The sequence below is a fragment of the Antechinus flavipes genome, chromosome 4, assembly GCF_016432865.1.
Source record: "Antechinus flavipes isolate AdamAnt ecotype Samford, QLD, Australia chromosome 4, AdamAnt_v2, whole genome shotgun sequence".
Lineage (NCBI taxonomy): Eukaryota > Metazoa > Chordata > Mammalia > Dasyuromorphia > Dasyuridae > Antechinus > Antechinus flavipes.
Genome location: NC_067401.1, coordinates 84,450,817 through 84,468,042, shown reverse-complemented (window position 1 = coordinate 84,468,042; position 17,226 = coordinate 84,450,817). Strand labels below are relative to the sequence as shown.

Below are 17,226 nucleotides of genomic sequence, written 5' to 3'. Positions count from 1 at the left end.
CCATCCTATGCAGGGGTCCTGGTCAGTCTTTGATACTTTTTCCCCTCTAAAACAGCTAAAAAAAACCCCCCAAATATATCTTTTTTTGTTATCCTTAACTCACTTCAGCAATTTCAGTGCATCCTAAAATTTAGATCTACTGTCCATATTCTTATGCCAGGCTTTTATATTTATCTGCTGTTACCTGACCTTTTCCCATTTTCTTTATGTATTTTTTAAAAGTCAAAGTCCTGTAAGACTATATATCCACAGTCATCTCTTTTCAGATAACTCTTGTTATTTCTCCTTAGAGGTATTTTTTCACTTTTTTGTCTTCAAAACTTAATTTTTCTTTTTTAAAAAATTTTTTCTTTTTTAAAATAACTTTTTATTGACAGAACCCATGCCAGGGTAATTTTTTACAACATTATCCCTTGCACTCATTTCTGTTCCAATTTTTTCCCTCCCTCCCTCTACCTCCTCCCCCAGATGGCAAGCAGTCCTATACATGTTAAATAGATTACAGTATATCCTAGATACAATATATGTGTAAAGAACCGAACAGTTCGCTTGTTGCCCAGGGAGAATTGGATTCAGAAGGTATAAATAATCTGGGAAGAAAAACAAAAATGCAAGCAGTAAAACTTTTCAAAGTTTCCCATGCCTATTGTAGAAGCATCCTAATTATTTTTATCTGAATCCTTTTGGTATCTGCTTTTGTTAAATCTGAAGTGCATGTCAGATCACAAACAAATGTCCTCTCCTCTATCACAAGTCTTATATAAGAGATTGGTCACTTCACCTTCGCCTCTCAAAGTCTATTAATTTCTACCTCAGCAGCCAATTCCTTTTTGGTGGAGAGAATATGATCCAGATTTGAATCTTCCCCTTATTGAGTTCTTCACCTTTTGAAGGATGAAAATATGAAGAAAAGCCAGACAGTTGTTGTTTTTGAATTTTTTAAATATATTTTTTATTGAAGCTTTTTCTTTTCTTTTTTTTTTTTAAATTTAATTTAATTTAATAATAACTTTATATTGACATAATCCATGCCAGGGTAATTTTTTACAACATTATCCCCCGCACTCGCTTCTGTTTCGATTTTTCCCCTCCCTCCCTCCACCCCCTCCCCTAGATGGCAAGCAGCCCTATATATGTTAGATATGTTGCGTATATCCTAGATACAATATATGTTTGCAGAAGCGAACAGTTCTCTTGTTGCACAGGGAGATTTGAATTCAGAAGGTAAAAATAACCCGGGAAGAAAATCAAAAATGCAAATAGTTCATATTCGTTTCCCAGTGTTCTTTCTTTGGGTGTAGCTGCTTCTGTCGATCATTTATCCATTGAAACTCAGTTAGGTCTCTTTGTCAAAGAAATCCACTTCCATCAGAATACATCCTCATACAATATCGTTGTCGAAGTGTATAATGATCTCCTGGTTCTGCTCATTTCACTTAGCATCAGTTCATGTAAGTCTCTCTAAGCCTCTCTGTATTCATCCTGCTGGTCATTTCTTATAGAACAATAATATTCCATAACATTCATATACCACAATTTACCCAGTCATTCTCCAATTGATGGGCATCCATTCAATTTCCAGTTTCTAGGCACTACAAACAGGGCTGCCACAAACATTTTGGCACATACAGGTCCCTTTCCCTTCTTCAGTATCTCTTTGGGGTATAAGCCCAGTAGTAGCACTGAAGCTTTTTATTTTCAAAATACATACATGGATAATTTTTCAACATTAACCCTTGCAAAACCTTGAGTTCCAAGCTCCCCCCCGCCCCCTTTGGATGGCAAGTAATTCAATATGTGTTAAACATGGTAAAAATATATGTAAATCCAATGTAGACAGACATATTTATACAGTTATCTTGCTGCACAAGAAAAATCAGATCTAAAAGGAAAGAAAATGAAAAAGAAAATAAAATTCAAGCAAATAACAACAAAGAAGTGAAAATGTTATGTTGTGATCTACTCTCAATTCCCACAGTCCTCTCTCTGGGTATAGATAGTTCACATCATCACAAAATCATTGGAAATAGCCTGGCAATTATTAGAAGCTCTGCTTTTAGCAGAGCAAGAACTTGCCAGCAGATGTCTGAATAATCAAAGTCTTCTGCCTCTGTCCCAGGCTTGGGAGATATTTCTCAAACTTCTCATTTATTTCCTCTTTTCCTCCTATCCTGTGGTAGTTTATGATGATGAAGTTATTTTTACTTTTTTCTTTTACCACTCTTTTCCCAGATGTTCTTCATGTTCACCCTGCTCTGGTTCCTGGATTTTCTTACCTTCTTAATATACAGTGGTACCTTTCCTTCCCCAATGTATCATTTTTAATCTTATAAATAATATCTTGGGAATATTTATACAGAGGCATTCTTGAAATATCTGTAGAATTTGACATTATTTTTCAGCCCTTCCTTCTGGATACCCAGGGAAGTGCCTTTGTTATATTACTCTCTCATATTTCTCCTTCTATCTGTGTGATCACTCTATCTTAAGTCTCCTTTGCTGTCATGTCCTGTTCTATAACCATGGCTGTTCTTAAGGCTCTGTTCCGGGCCCACTTCTTTTAATCCCTTTGCTCTTTCTTCTGATGATATCATCAGTTCCAGTTTTATTATATCTGTGCAGATGGCTCCTATATCCATCCAACCATAGTCTCTCTCTCTCCTGGGCACCAGTCCTGCATTACCAGCTGCCTAGTGAACATTTCAAACTGGGCACCTAAAATCAACATGTCCAAAATAGAACGCATTATCTTTCTTCCCCTCCCCCCCAAAAAAATCCTTTTTTATTTCTGTTAATAGCACCATTTTTCTCCCCCTCACCAAGGTTGTCTTGGAGTCATTTACTCTTCCATTTCCCCTCTTTCTCATCTTTCACATTCAATTAGCTGTAAAAGCCTTGGTGATTCTATCTGTATGATATTTTTTACACTCATTTATATCTCTGCTGATACAGATATCACCCTAGCTTGGACCTTGGTTATCTCTTACCTTGACTTTTGCATTAGCCTTCTAAATGGCTTCTGTTTCCATTTTTTCCCTAAGCTTGTACATCTTTCACAGTCTGCCAAAATAATCTTTCCAAAACATAAATATGCCATTCTCTACTCAATCTTCAGTGGGTCCCTGTTACCATTAGAATAAAATGTAAAATCCTCAGCTGAGTAATTATTTACAATCTTTAAAAATGTGGTATCACATATCAAATTATACCTTCTTTGATGGGGGAGGGAAAAAATTCGGAACCCAACCTGAAAAAAGAAAAAGTTAAAAATTGTCTTTACATGTAATTGGAAGAAATAAAATACTTTTACATTAAACAAATAAATAGATTGTGATGCCAGAGTATCCAGCCTTATTATATATATCATTCTCTTTTATGTATATACTCTTGGTTTTAACTACACTGGTCTACTTGTACCTTGAATTTAATGCTTTAACCCCATGTTCTTTATTTTTTATTTATTTAAAATGTCTTATTGCTATTTAAGTTTATTATTTCCTTAATATTTGATTGATATAGTACCAAATCTTTAGAGTAATTTAGAGTAGGGTAGTATTATCATTTTTGCTATGTTGGCAATGGGAGACTATTCCTTAGCAGGTATCAGTGGACAGTCATGACTACTTGAGTTCCTAAGGGGAAATTACTTTCTCATCTGGGGAGAAGGTGGTTCAGGAAAACTTTCTGATGGCATTGGAACTGAATGGGTAAGACCTGAGCAGGTGAAGATAGGTTGGGCATTATAGGACTAGGGAACAGTTATTGAACACAGGCACAGAGATAGAGAAGGACAGGATATTTCATATTGGTTGACTTGTTCATAGAATTTTTTAAAAAGTTATTTTAAATTATATGCTTGATAAGAGAAAAGAAAAGAAAAATCATTTATCTAGTGCTTTCTATGTGCCAGGAACTGTGCTAAGAACCTTACAAATATTATTTTATGTGATCCTTACAACAAGGTAGGCTCTATTATTGTCTCCATTTTACGTGACTTGAAGTGATTAAAAGGATATATTTGAACTCGGGTTTTCCTTTTTCCAGGCCCAGAGCTCTATCTATTATGCCACCTAATTGCCTTTCTGCCATAAGATAAATATGAATATTTCAAAATACAAAGGACAGGAAAAGAGGATTTATAAACTTGTATTATGTATTTCATTTTAAATACATGTATATTTTGTGTGTGTATATATGTGTCTGTATGAATATGCACACACCACAAAACTGCCGTTTGTCCTTGATCCCTTTTGAATTTCCTGCTCTCAATGTATTTTTAAAAGATGTTTCAATGACACTATTTTTTTGCATCATTCTCACTACCCATCAATCTATATAATCTATATAATATCCCTGACCCCCACCTAGAGGCTCTCTCTTGTAACTCATAAGTAAAACTAAGCAAAACAAATTCACATATTGACAATGTATGAAAAGGCATGGCACATTCTATATCTCTAGTCTATCCCCTTTTGTTTCACTTAATAATATTTCCCCCCAATTACATGTAAAGATAGTTTTCAACATTCAATTTTGTAACATTTTGAGTTCTAAATCTTTCTTCCTCCTTCCCTTCCCTCCCCTCTCCTAATACAGAAAGCAATCTGATATAAGTACAATCATCTTTCTGCAATCTGATATAAGTACAATTCCCTTTCTGGGAAGAAAGTTTTCCTTATTGTTCTGAAGTCATGCTTGATCATTCCATTGATCAGAGTTCTTAAGTCATTCAGAGTTGTTTTCATTTATATCATTACAGTTGTTCATAGAGTTTCCATTTAAGGACTCTCAAATATTTAACTAATTTATATATATATATGCATATAATTTATAATAAATATATTAATGTTTTACTAATTACATATTATTTCTATTTTTAACTAATAGACATAATATTTTTACATATAACTTATTTATATTCCACATAAAAATTAACATATATATACATACATACAAATACTTAAATACTCATACATACATAAATGTATATTTATATACTATGTTAATAATCATATTAGCTTTATAACTTCAAGGATCTATAAATCAATGTAGGTACTTTTTTCATCAATGCAAATTTCAATAGACCTATAACTTACTAAGTCAAATTCAAGATGTTTATTTGGAAAATCAGACAACTTGCTCTCTAAAAGTTTGTGTGTGTGTGTGTATGTATGTGTGTGTGAAGAACATTTCATTTTGTTTTTCAGAGAAATTGGTACAATTATCAGATCATTAGGCTGCTGTCCAAGTGAAGGAGAACTGCACGATTTGATAGCAGAGGTAAGTAAGACTACAAGGATTTTGTCTCAGATTTTTAAGTCCTTGAAAAATTTGTCATATTTTTTTTAAGGTGGGCATCAGCTAGATGGTGCATTAGATAGACCACCAGTCCTTGAGTCAAGAGGATCAAAGTTCAAATCCAACCTGAGATGCTTACCACTTACCACTTATTAGCTGTGTGACTGTAACCCCAATTGCCTTGCCTCCTCCCACCAAAAATTATAAAAATGTGTAAGAGGCAGGGGATGATCCTGGATTTGGAGTCAGAAGACCTTGATTCCACTTCCAACTCAGCCATTTAGAAGCTATGTGACCTTGTGTGAGTGAATTTGTCTATCTGACCCTCACTCAGTTTATTTTTCTCTTCTACAGAACTGTTAAAAACAACTTTGTAAAGTATAAAACATTAAACAAATGTAAACTATTGTTGTCTTGTAAAATAAAATTTTTTTTAAAAGCACACTTTCTTCCTTTTAGTAAAGGAAGACCAAATTTAGAGAGATCAACAGTAAAAATTTAAAATCAACCAATCAGTACTTTTGACCATGTGCTGAGTGCTGTTTGGATGTTAAAGCTCTTCTTATCTTGGATGAGATTACAATATACTTTGGGAGATAAGAGTAAAGTACATGTGAAGTAACAAGCAAATAATATGATAGCATATAATTAACAACTAAATTATATGATGCAGACTAATTTCTAGAGAAGTTTAAAAAGCTTTGTATTATAATTAACTTCTTAAAATTATAAATGTACAGTATGAATATACAATATACATATATTTGTATATTCATACTGTACATATATAATTTAAAAAAGTTAAATGTATATATTTATATATACACACAATAGTATTCACTAAAACTATCGGATATGCTGATGAAAAATAGAAAAGTAGGTCAGTGGAATAAACTTTATAAGAATCAGAAATCATTGAATTCAATTAATCCAATATTCAACACATTTGAAAATGTAAATTAGTGGGGGAAAATTTGTTTGACAAGAGTTGCTAGGGAAACTGGAAAGCAGTTTGGCAGAAATTAGGTGTAGACTAACATGTTACTCCAAATAGCAGATAAATTCAAAATGGATACTTTACTTCAATATTCAGACTTACTATAAAAAAATTGAATATAATAAGATTATATAACTTTTTTAGGTATACCTAGGGATAAAATTCTTAACCAAATAAGAACAGAGGCAGTGACAAAAGATAAAATATATTATCTCAGTGCTTTAAAATGACTAGATTACAGCTAGAATAAGAAAAGAAATTGCTGACTGGGAAGAAAATTTGTGCATATCTTTGATAAGGGCTTGATAACCCAGATATATAGAGAATTAACATAAATGTATAAGATTAAAAGCCACTCTCTGATTGACAAGTGATCAAAGGATATTAACAGTTTGGGTTTTTTTGCTTTTATTAAAAAAAATAACTTTTTTATTTTCAAAATATATGCAAAGAGCAAGTTAATTGTATAAATATGTATACATGTATTGGTTTAACATGTATTTTTACCATGTTTAACATATATTGGATTATTTGCCATCTAGGGGAGTGGGTGGGAAGGAAGGGAGGGAAAAATTGGTACACAAGGTTTTGCAAGAGTCAATATTAAAAAAATTATCCATTCATATGTTTTGAAAATAAAAAGCTTTAATTAAAAAAACTTATACTACAAATATATATATGCAAAGATAATTTTCAACATTCACCTTTGCAAAATCTTGTGTTCCAAATTTTTTCTTCTGCTTTTCCCCCACCCCTTTCTCTATAGAGAGTAAGTAATCTAATGTTAAATATGTGCAGTTCTTTTATACAATTATATCATGCTACACAAGAAAAATCAGATCAAAAAAGAAAAAACAAAAAAGCAAGCAAACAACAACAAAAGGTAAAAATACTGTGTTGTGGTCCACATTCAGTCCCCAAAATCTTTTTTCTGGATGCAGATGTTTCTCTTCATCTCAAGTCTATTATAATTGGCCTAAATCACCTCATCCTTGAAAAGAGCCAAGCCCATCACAGCTGTTCATCACATAATCTTGTTATTGTTGTGTACAATGTTCTCTTTGATTTACACCCTTCACTTAGTATCAGTTCACATAAGTTTCTCCAAGCCTCTCTGAAATCATCCTGTTGGTCGATTCTTATAGAATAATAATATTCTATAACATTCATATTCAGCCCAGCTGATGGGCATCCACCCAGTTTCCAGTTTCTTGCCACTATAAAAAAAGCTGCTACAAACATTTTTGCACATATGGATCCTTTTCCCTTTTTTATGATTTCTTTAGGATCCAAGTCCAGCAGAGACACTTGCTGGGTCAAAGGGTATGCACAGTTTACCTTTGGTTATAGTTCCAAATCGCTCTCAAGAATGGTTGGATCATTTTACAACTCCACCAACAATATATTAAGTTCCTAGTTTTCTCTCATCCCTTCCAACAGTTATCTTTTCCTATCATTTTAGCCAATGTGAGGGGTATATAGTGGTATCTCAGAGTTGTCTTAATTAGCATTTCTTTGATCAATTATAATTTAGAACATTTTTTATATGACTAGAAATGGTTTTAATTTCTTCATCTGAAAATTGTCTGTTCGTATTCTTTGACCATTTATCAATTAGAGAATGGCCTGTACTTTTATAAATTTGTGCCAGTTCTCTTTATGTTTTAGAAATAAAGCCTTTATCAGAACCCATGGATGTAAAATTTTTCTCCCAGCTTTCTACTTTCCTTCTAATCTTGTCTGCACTGGTTTTGGTTGTACAAAAACTTTTTAATTTAATATCAAAATTATCCATTTTGTATTTCATAATGTACTCTAATTCTTCTTTGGCCATAAATTCCTTCCTTTTCCACAGATTTGACAGAGACTTTTCCTTGTTCTCCTAATTTGCTTATAGTAGTATTCTTTATGTCTAAATCATGAACCGTTTTGCTCATATCTTAGTATAGGTTGTTAGGTATTGGTCAATGCCTAGTTTCTGCCATACTAGTTTATAATTTTCCCAGCAGTTTTTGTCAAATAGTGAATTCTTATCCCAGAAACTGGGGTCTTTGGGTTTATCAAACACTAGATTACCACAGTCATTAACTTAGTTTTTTTTAATTATAGCTTTTTATTTACACAACATATGCATGGATAATTCAACATTGACCCTTGCAAAACCTTCTGTTCCAACTTTTCCCCTCCTTCCTCCCACTCCCTCCTCTAGATGGCAGGTTGTCCAATACAAGTCATTGACTATTATGTCTTATAAACCTAACCTGTTCCACTGATCACCTACTCTATCTATTTCTTAGCTGGTATCAAATAGTTTTGATGACTGATGCTTTATAATATAGTTTTAGATCTGTTACAGCCATGCCACCTTTATTTGTATTTTTTTTCTATTAATTCCCTTGAAAGTCTTGACCTTTTGTTCTTCCATATGAACTTAATCATTTTTTCTAGCTCTGTAATTTCTTGTCAGTTTGAGTGGTATGGCACTGAATAAGTAGATTAATTTAGGTAGAATTGTCATTTTTATTATATTAGCTCATCCAATCCAAAGGACTTGAAATTCTTCCAATTATTTAAATTTGACTTTATTTGTACGGAAAGTTTTTTTGCAATTGTGTTCGTATAGTTTCTGATTTTGTCTTGCCAGATAGACTCCCAAATATTTTATATTATCTACAGTTATTTTAAATGGAATTTCTCTTTATATTTCTTTCTTTCTTTTCTTTTCTTTTTTTTTCCTGAGGCAATTGGGGTTAAATGACTTGCCCAAGGTCACACAGCTAAGAAGTGTTTAGTGTTTGAGAGCAGATTTGAACTCAGGTCCACCAGATTTCAGGGCTGATTCTCTATCCACTGTGCCACCTAGCTGCCCTTTCTTTGTATTTCTTGATGATGGATTTTGTTGGGAACATATAGAAATGCTGATGATTTATGTATCTTATATCTTGCAACTTTTCTGAAGTTGTTAATTGTTTATGGTAGTTTTTAAGTTGATTCTCTAGGATTCTCTAAGTGTACCATCAAATTATCTGCAAACAGTGATAATTTGGTTTCTTTATTACTCTGATTCCTTAATTTCTTTTTCTTCTATTATTGCTAAGGCTAGCATTTCTAACACAATATTGAATAGTAATGATGAGAGTGGGCAATCTTGTTTTACTCCGGATCTTATTGAGAATACTTAGTTTATCCCCATTACATATATTTGCTGATGGTTTTAAATATATGTTACTGATCATTTTAAGGAAAACTCCATTTATTTTTATGCTCTTTAGTATTTTGAACAGGAATGGGTGTTGGATTTTATCAAATGATTTTTCTGCCTCTATTGAGATAATCATATGGTTTCTGTTAGTTTGGTTATTGATATAGTCAATTATAGACATCAACAGTTTTAGAAAAGACTTGTAAACTGTATGACAGCCCCATGAATTACTGTTCCAAATTGCAAATGCAGGTACTTTTTAATTATACTTCTTTGTTCATTTATGTGCTAAGCACTATTGTGACAAATACGAGGGACACAGAAAAAGACAAAATCAGATCCTGCTCTCAAAGAGTTCACGTTGTAATATGGAAGTTCTGTTGTGTCTGCCTCTTCATGACCCCATTTGGGCTTTTCTTGGCAAAGATATTGGAGTGGTTTGCTATTTGGGAAGATATATACATGTACACAGATATCTATGAACATACACATATGTGGTAAGACCATACTATGTGTATTTCCACTTGTCATCTTTTTCTGTTGAGGTAGATAGCATCTTCCTTCATATGTCCAAGTCTTTTCATGTTTTTTTAATCAACCAGCTCATTCTTTCCTACACAATAGCAGTATTCCAACATAATCACATCCTGACAGATTTTCTATGAAAATATTTTCCCAATTTTCTGTATTCCTTCTATTTGTGGCTATGCTGGTTTTGTTTATATAAGAAATTTTTTTATTAAAATAGTTGAACTTCTACATTTTACACTTCCAACAATTCCTCATTGAGGAAACTGAGTTAAGTGACTTGCTTAAGATAATGCAGCTAGAAGTGTCTGAGGCTAGATTTGAACTCATGAAGAGGAGTCTTCCTTCCTCCAGGCCCTGTACTCTATCCACTGTACCACCTACTGTCTTGGTCACAGACTGATAAATTTGTCATTTGGCTCTCAACTAAGGTATCATCCTTAGCTCCTTATTCTCTCCCCTCCCACCCACCACCTTCCATTATCCAAACAGTTGTGAAGTCCTGTCATTTCTACCTTCAAAACAATGTTTGCATATGTCTTCTTCTTCACTCCTTTGACATTGCTACTTCCTTGGTGCAGACTGTTGCAATAGCCTGCTGGTTGATTTCTCTACATCAAATCTTTCACCATTTCATCTTCCATTTCGCTGTCAAAGTGATAAAACTCAGACCTAACCACATCACTGGTCATAAACTCCAGTGGCTTTCCATTACCTCCCAAGCCAAACAAAATAAAGTGGAAATTTTATCATTTGAATTCTTTTTTTTTTAATGTTTTGTAAATGTTTATTCTATTTACAGTAACAAAAACCTATGAAGTTTCATGTTTTAATGTACAGTGATATACTTTGCATTATAAAATACAATTTACAGAATTTCTATCAAGTAAACCTGAACAAACACACTTGATTTTTTTTTACATTTGTGTATTTAAATTAGAAATATTTTAGTTTTTTCTTTTTTCTTTTTTTTTTTTTAAACTTAAATCATATTAGATGTTTGAGCTTTACATCTGTATGTAATTTAACATTTTAACTCTTGGTTTATAATACAAATCATGCAAATTACTAACTTGCTGATGGCTTCAGAACTTAAAAAATTATGCCTATATAAATTGTAAAATCTGTAGTGATGTATAGTGGAGTAACAGACTCCAAGAAGCAAATGATAATATTTTCTAATTTATATTTGCAAAAATAGTTTATGAAAATATAAAAAATTATCAAAGTATATTTTACAGTCAAATAAATTAGCAAGGTTTTCTCTATTTCATACCTTAGTACTTGAGCAACAGATGACAAGAAGTAGTATACTATATTTCACAGAGTCACTTTAATTCTTGAAGTAGCTCGTTTCTTATTTTTCATTTTATTGCATTAAGCCTGTGGATTAATTTAGATGCTATTGTCATTTTTGCTGTCTATCCATGGACCCTTGGATAAATTTGATATACGGGGTGTCCCAAAAGTCTTAGTGCATTTAGAAGCTATTATATTTTGCCATAGTATGTGACCTTAGGAATATAATTTAGCTTCTCAATGTCCTGGGCAACTCTCTACTACTGTAAGTTTGAGATCTGTTAATTATCTACCCAGTGGAGGAGGTTTTCATACTTGGGAATTTCCCAGATCAATGGAAACACAGTTCTGGATTTTAAAAGAAAAATCTTGCCAACTTTTAATTATTTTTTTCCTTCAAACTGCTTTATAATTCTTAAAAAATTTTTTTTCCTTAACCCAGAAAAAGCTTTTTTCAAGGGATTCAGTTCTGGATTATAGTCTTCCTCTCTATCTCAATCTATTCTCTTCTTTTGGAGGACATCAGAAAACATATTGATATCCCCTTGCTGTCCAGTTCACCAATCCTCTGAAGTTTGATGACTAAATCTTTGTGATGATGTAGTCTCCCACAGAGATGATTATACCCTTAATAGTGGTTCAGGTTTGACTCAGACTGCACTGATATTTTGGATTCAATAATATGAAATACTTGCGGTCTCTATATGAGTTAACAAAAGAAGGTTGACATTTAGAGAGGAGAAGGGATATTCATTGAGATTTCAGGATGAATTCCACTAATCTCAGCTCTATTATGTTGATGCTGTTTATGCTGCTGGACTGAAGTGAAAAGAGCTGAAGGAAAAGTTGAAGCTCCTCCTGTCATGTCTGTATTGTAATCTGGTGGCCAGGAAGCCATAACAGTGTTCTGAGCCTTAGTTCTCTGAGTCAACTAAATCTCAAGGTAATACTGTTAAGGAAAAACTAGCCTAATCTACATGGGCAGGGACTTGAGTCATTGATTCTACCACATTTGAGATCTCAACATTATTGTGCTCAACCATGCAACATAGAACTCCATTCATAAAGCCGCAAACCATTTACCATCTACCCTCTTTGCTTCTATTCATACACTGCTGAACATTGCTTGAAAAAATAGACTGTTTCTTTTGGGTACGCTATAATTTATATTATTATCAGAGGGGTGGAGCTGTGGCATTTTTATTATTATTTACTGATTGACTCTACCATACTCTCTATAGCAGCTAGCCAAACTTTCTTTTTTAGCCTAAATCTCTTAACCATTATTTTTCTTTTCCTAAATCTCTTACAACATTCCTTCTTTCCTCCTCTCAGCATCCCATGTTAATGATTAAATAGAGGCTCTCCCATCATAAGCTCCAGTTCCTAGATCTCTACATCATTCTTTCCTCCTTTTTTCCTGTCTTTGAGGATGAGATTTGTCTTCTTGACAAGTCCAGCTCTCCTACTTGTACTCTTAATTCTATTCTAACCCAAATCTTCCTTAGCATGTCCCTTCAATCATTTCCTCTCTAATCTTCATTCAATCCTTTGTTTCCTGAGCTTCTTCATTATCTCCTACACATTTCCTAGGTCTCTTCTACCCTTTAAAAAGGAAAAAAACAAAACAAAACAAAACAAAACAAAACAAAACAAAAAAAACCCAACCCTTAACTTGATCTTGTCAGACCCTTGCAGTATCTTCATTTCTTTTTCTCTTTCACAAATGAACTCCACCGTTTCCCCCTTCCCCCTTCCGCCCCCCCATTTTCTTACTTCCAACTCAACTGAAATGGACCTTTGCAGGGTTACCAATAATATTAACTGCCAAAGCCAATGACCTAAATTCTTTTTTTTAAAAAAGTTTTTGTTGATATCTTTTTTTGCTATTATCAGTTATCTGTGCAATTCTTCTTCCTCCTCCTCCTCCTCCCAAAAAGCCACTTCATATAGCAAATATTTGTTTAAAGATAGAAAACGACAACAAAAAGAACCATGTGCAATGTGTAATACCTGTGGATTTCTATGAAGAGGTGGGTTGGGAGGGTCTTTTCATACTCATTCTTTATAACTCAATTATGTTCATTTTTATTTTTTGAGATGTGGTGGTTTTTTCATTTTCATTGTTATAGTCATGTGTATATTTTTTTTTGGCTCTGTTTATTCTGTATAATTCATATAGATCTTTCCATGTTTTTTATATTTATAACATAAAATTATTTTTACAGTTCAGTAATATTTTATTACATTCATGTACCACAATTTGTGTAGACATTCCCTAATAACAAAGCATGTGCTTTGTTTCAAATTCTTTGCTATCACAAAAAAGTACTGCTATAAATATTTTGATATATCTGGGAACTTTCTTCTTCTTAATGGCTTCTTTGGGATATAAGCCCACTAATGAAGTTTCTGGTTCAAAGAGTGTGGACATGTTAGTCAATTCATTTGCATAATTCCAAATTACTTTTCAAAATGGATGTTCCATGTCACATCAATAATATATTGTGTACATGTCTTTATACAAACTTTCCACAATTGACTATTGCCATTTTTTTTGTTAATTTATAAGGATTGAGGTTTTAACTTCAAGGTTATTTTGATATGTATTTCTCTTATTATTAGTGATTTGGAGCTTTTGTTTTTTCTTGTGGTGGAGAATACTTTGACATTTTTCTTTTGAGGACTGTTGCTCATATCCTTTGGCTACTTATCTATTAGGCAATGGTTATTAGTTGTATATATGCAATTGTATGTGTATACATATCAATTATTTATATACCTTAGATAGCAAACTCATATTAAAGGAATTTAATAAAGAGTTTTTTCCCTATTTGATCACTTTATTCTTATTCTAGGTATGTCAATTTTGTTTGTGTAAAAGCTTTTCACAGCTTTATATAATCAAAGTTTTTTGATTTGATCTTTTATAATTGTCTCTATTCCCTATTTGGATAAGAATACATCTATTAACCATTTCTGTGAGAGTTATATGACCTATTTCTCTTCCATTTTTTTTAAAAAATATGATCTTTAAGACCATCTAAAGATGATTAAGGCCTTTTATGTATTTAGAATATATTGTGGAATATAGTATAACATATTGATCTAAGCCTTTTTTTATAGCAGTTTTAATTAAATAAAGGTTTTTTTCCCTCCCAGATAGTTTATGTTTTCTACTTTATCAAATCTTGTGTTATTGAAATTCTCCTTTGGCTAGTCTGTTTCATGGATCCATCTTTCTTTTTCTAACCAATACCAAATGGTTTTTGATGATTCCTGCTGTATAATATATTTTGAGGTCTGGAAGGATACTTCTTGTTATCATTTCCTTTGCTATTCTAGGTATTTTGTTTTTTGAAATGAATTTTGTTATTGTTTTTAATCAAGTTTCATCAAGTCCTTCCTTGGTAATTTAAGATAATAAGAGAATTATTAGTTAATAGTATAGATTAACTTTGTATAATATTGTCATTTTAATTTTATTGACATGGTTCAGCCCTGAGTACTGAATATTTCTCCAGTTATTTCAGTGTTATTCTTTATTTCTTTTAGGAACACTCTTTTTTTTTTTTTTTTCTTTTGGCTGAGCCAATTGGGGTTAAGTGACTTTCACAGAATCACACAGCTAAGAAATATTAGGTGTTTCAGATCATATTTGAACTCAGATTGTCCTGACTTTAGGACTGGTGCTCTATCCACTGCACCATCTAGCTGACTCTAAGGAGCACTCTGTAAATCTATACAAGTGTTTTGTAGGCTTTTAGAAGTTGATCCCTATATATTTAATGCATTTTGTAGTTACCTGGAATTAGGTTTTCCTTTCCTCGATTGGTTTTTAGATTTTGTTATTATTATATAGAAATACTGTTTACTTTTGTGGGTTTATTTTGTAACCTGTAATTTTGCTAAAATTGTCTCAATTAGTATCTCTTTCCTGATCCACTAAGATTTTCCAAACATGCCATCAGTCAGTCAATAAATATTTACTGTGTGTTAGGTAAACCAGTGGCCTATTTTCAGCCCTCATTCTACTTGACTCATCTGTAGCTTTTAAGATTATTGATATTGACCCTCCTCTTCCATGACTTCAGTTGCACTATTCACTCTCTCTTTGTTTGACCACTCTGTTTTTAGCATCCTTGATACATCATTATTTTTTTCCCTTACCACTAAGCATGAGTGTCCCTCACAGCTTTGTTGTGAATCCCTTTCTCTTTCCTTTCTACATTCTCTTCATACCGTCAATTTTTATGTGTTCCATTATTATATTTATATATATGATTCCAGAATATATATATCACTTGGAGCTTTAATCTCTCTTTTGAATTCCAGTCCTGCATTTTCAGCTATCTGTTGGATATTCCATAGACATTTCTAACTCAATAGCTCCAAAGTGGAACTCATTATATTTCATCCATTAAACCCATCCATCTTCTAAAACTTCCTTTTTCTGTTAAGGGCAGTACCCATCCTGTTAATCAATCAGGTCTGTAACCTAGGAGATATCAATGTCCATTCTCTATTGCTCATTCTCTTCTTCAATCAGTGGCTAAAACATCAGTTCTGTTGATTACAACTTTTTTCATGTTTATTCTTTTCTCTCCACAAATAGCCATTAGCCTAGTTCTGACTTTCCCCCTTCCTTAAAAATAAATTTTTGGTATCTTTCCCTTATCACTTCTTAACAGGACTATTAGTAATCTAACGAATCTATTAATAGCTAACATTTATATAGTGCTTACTAAGTGCCAGGCTCTGTATGATTATCTCATTTTACCTTCACAACCATCCTAAGAAGTAGTTGCTGTTATAATCCCCATTTTACAAATAGGGAAACTAAAGCAGACAGAAATTAAATGACTTGTCCAGAATCACACAGCTATTATGGGTTGGAGGTTAGATTTGAACTCAGTTCTTCTTGACTCTGGGCCTGGGGCACTAACCACTGTACTTCCTGGTTCATTTCCCTCCTCATTTCTGCTCTTGCTGGAAGACTTCTCACCTTGGAGATGTCTTTATCCTGTGGTCATCTTTTCTGATCAGTGAGTTCCTGGTCAGTTATTTTATGCCCATGTGCCCAGGTGATGCTCACTTGACTTCCAAAAGGGAACTTGGAGACTTCTTGGACAATTGATTTCTCATTTGATGGATCTTTCTATCTATTCACCAGCAATGTTATCCCATATCCTTCCTTCCTCCATCTAGCTCTCCCCTTTTCCAATTTCTTTTATGTATTGTCTTCCCACATTAACATTTCAGCTCTTTGAGGGTAGGGACCTTTTTTTTTCCTTCGTTAATTTTTGTTTATGTTTCTATTCCCAGTGCTTAGCACAGGGACTGGTATGTAATAAGTACTTAACAAATATTTTTTTCTATCCTGGTGAATGTTTTATCTCTCTCCTTTCTAATCATTCTTCCACAATTTCCAAATTAATATACCCCAAACATAGGCTGACCCTATCACTTTCACACTCAAAAAATCTCTAGTGGCTCCTTATTGCCTCTTTTAAAAATCATTTATTTATTGGGGAGGGAGGCAATCAGAATTAAATACTGTTGGTCAGGATCACAGTGTAAATGTTTGAGGTAGAATTGGAATTCAGATCCTCCTGCCCCCAGGCCTGATGCTTTATTCTCTGCACCATCTAGTCAGTGGTTCTCAAAGTATGGTCTAGAGAATCCTGGGGATCTCTGATACTGGAACAACTTCCTCATTACCTTTTAATAAAAGGCAAAATCCCCAGGTGTGATATTTAGAACCCTTTACAGTCTGATTCTTAACTACCTTTTTGTCTTATACTTAAGTTACTCCCTACCACATTTTAGTCAAACTGGCTTGTTTGCTGTTCCAGACTCAAAATGTCATAGCCAAATTCTATCCTTCACACCAAGATTGCTC

At 33.1% G+C, this 17,226-nt stretch overlaps 1 protein-coding gene across 2 annotated transcripts in view; it reads left to right on the top strand.

Annotated features, from left to right (window-relative positions):
• Nucleotides 1-17,226, top strand: part of EFCAB2 (EF-hand calcium binding domain 2) — a 124,171-nt gene that overhangs the window by 72,030 nt on the left and 34,915 nt on the right. For both annotated transcript variants that reach the window (XM_051993455.1, XM_051993454.1), the window contains exon 3: nucleotides 5,208-5,280. In XM_051993455.1, the coding sequence (XP_051849415.1) occupies nucleotides 5,208-5,280 (73 nt within the window). The remainder of the gene's footprint in view (nucleotides 1-5,207; nucleotides 5,281-17,226) is intronic.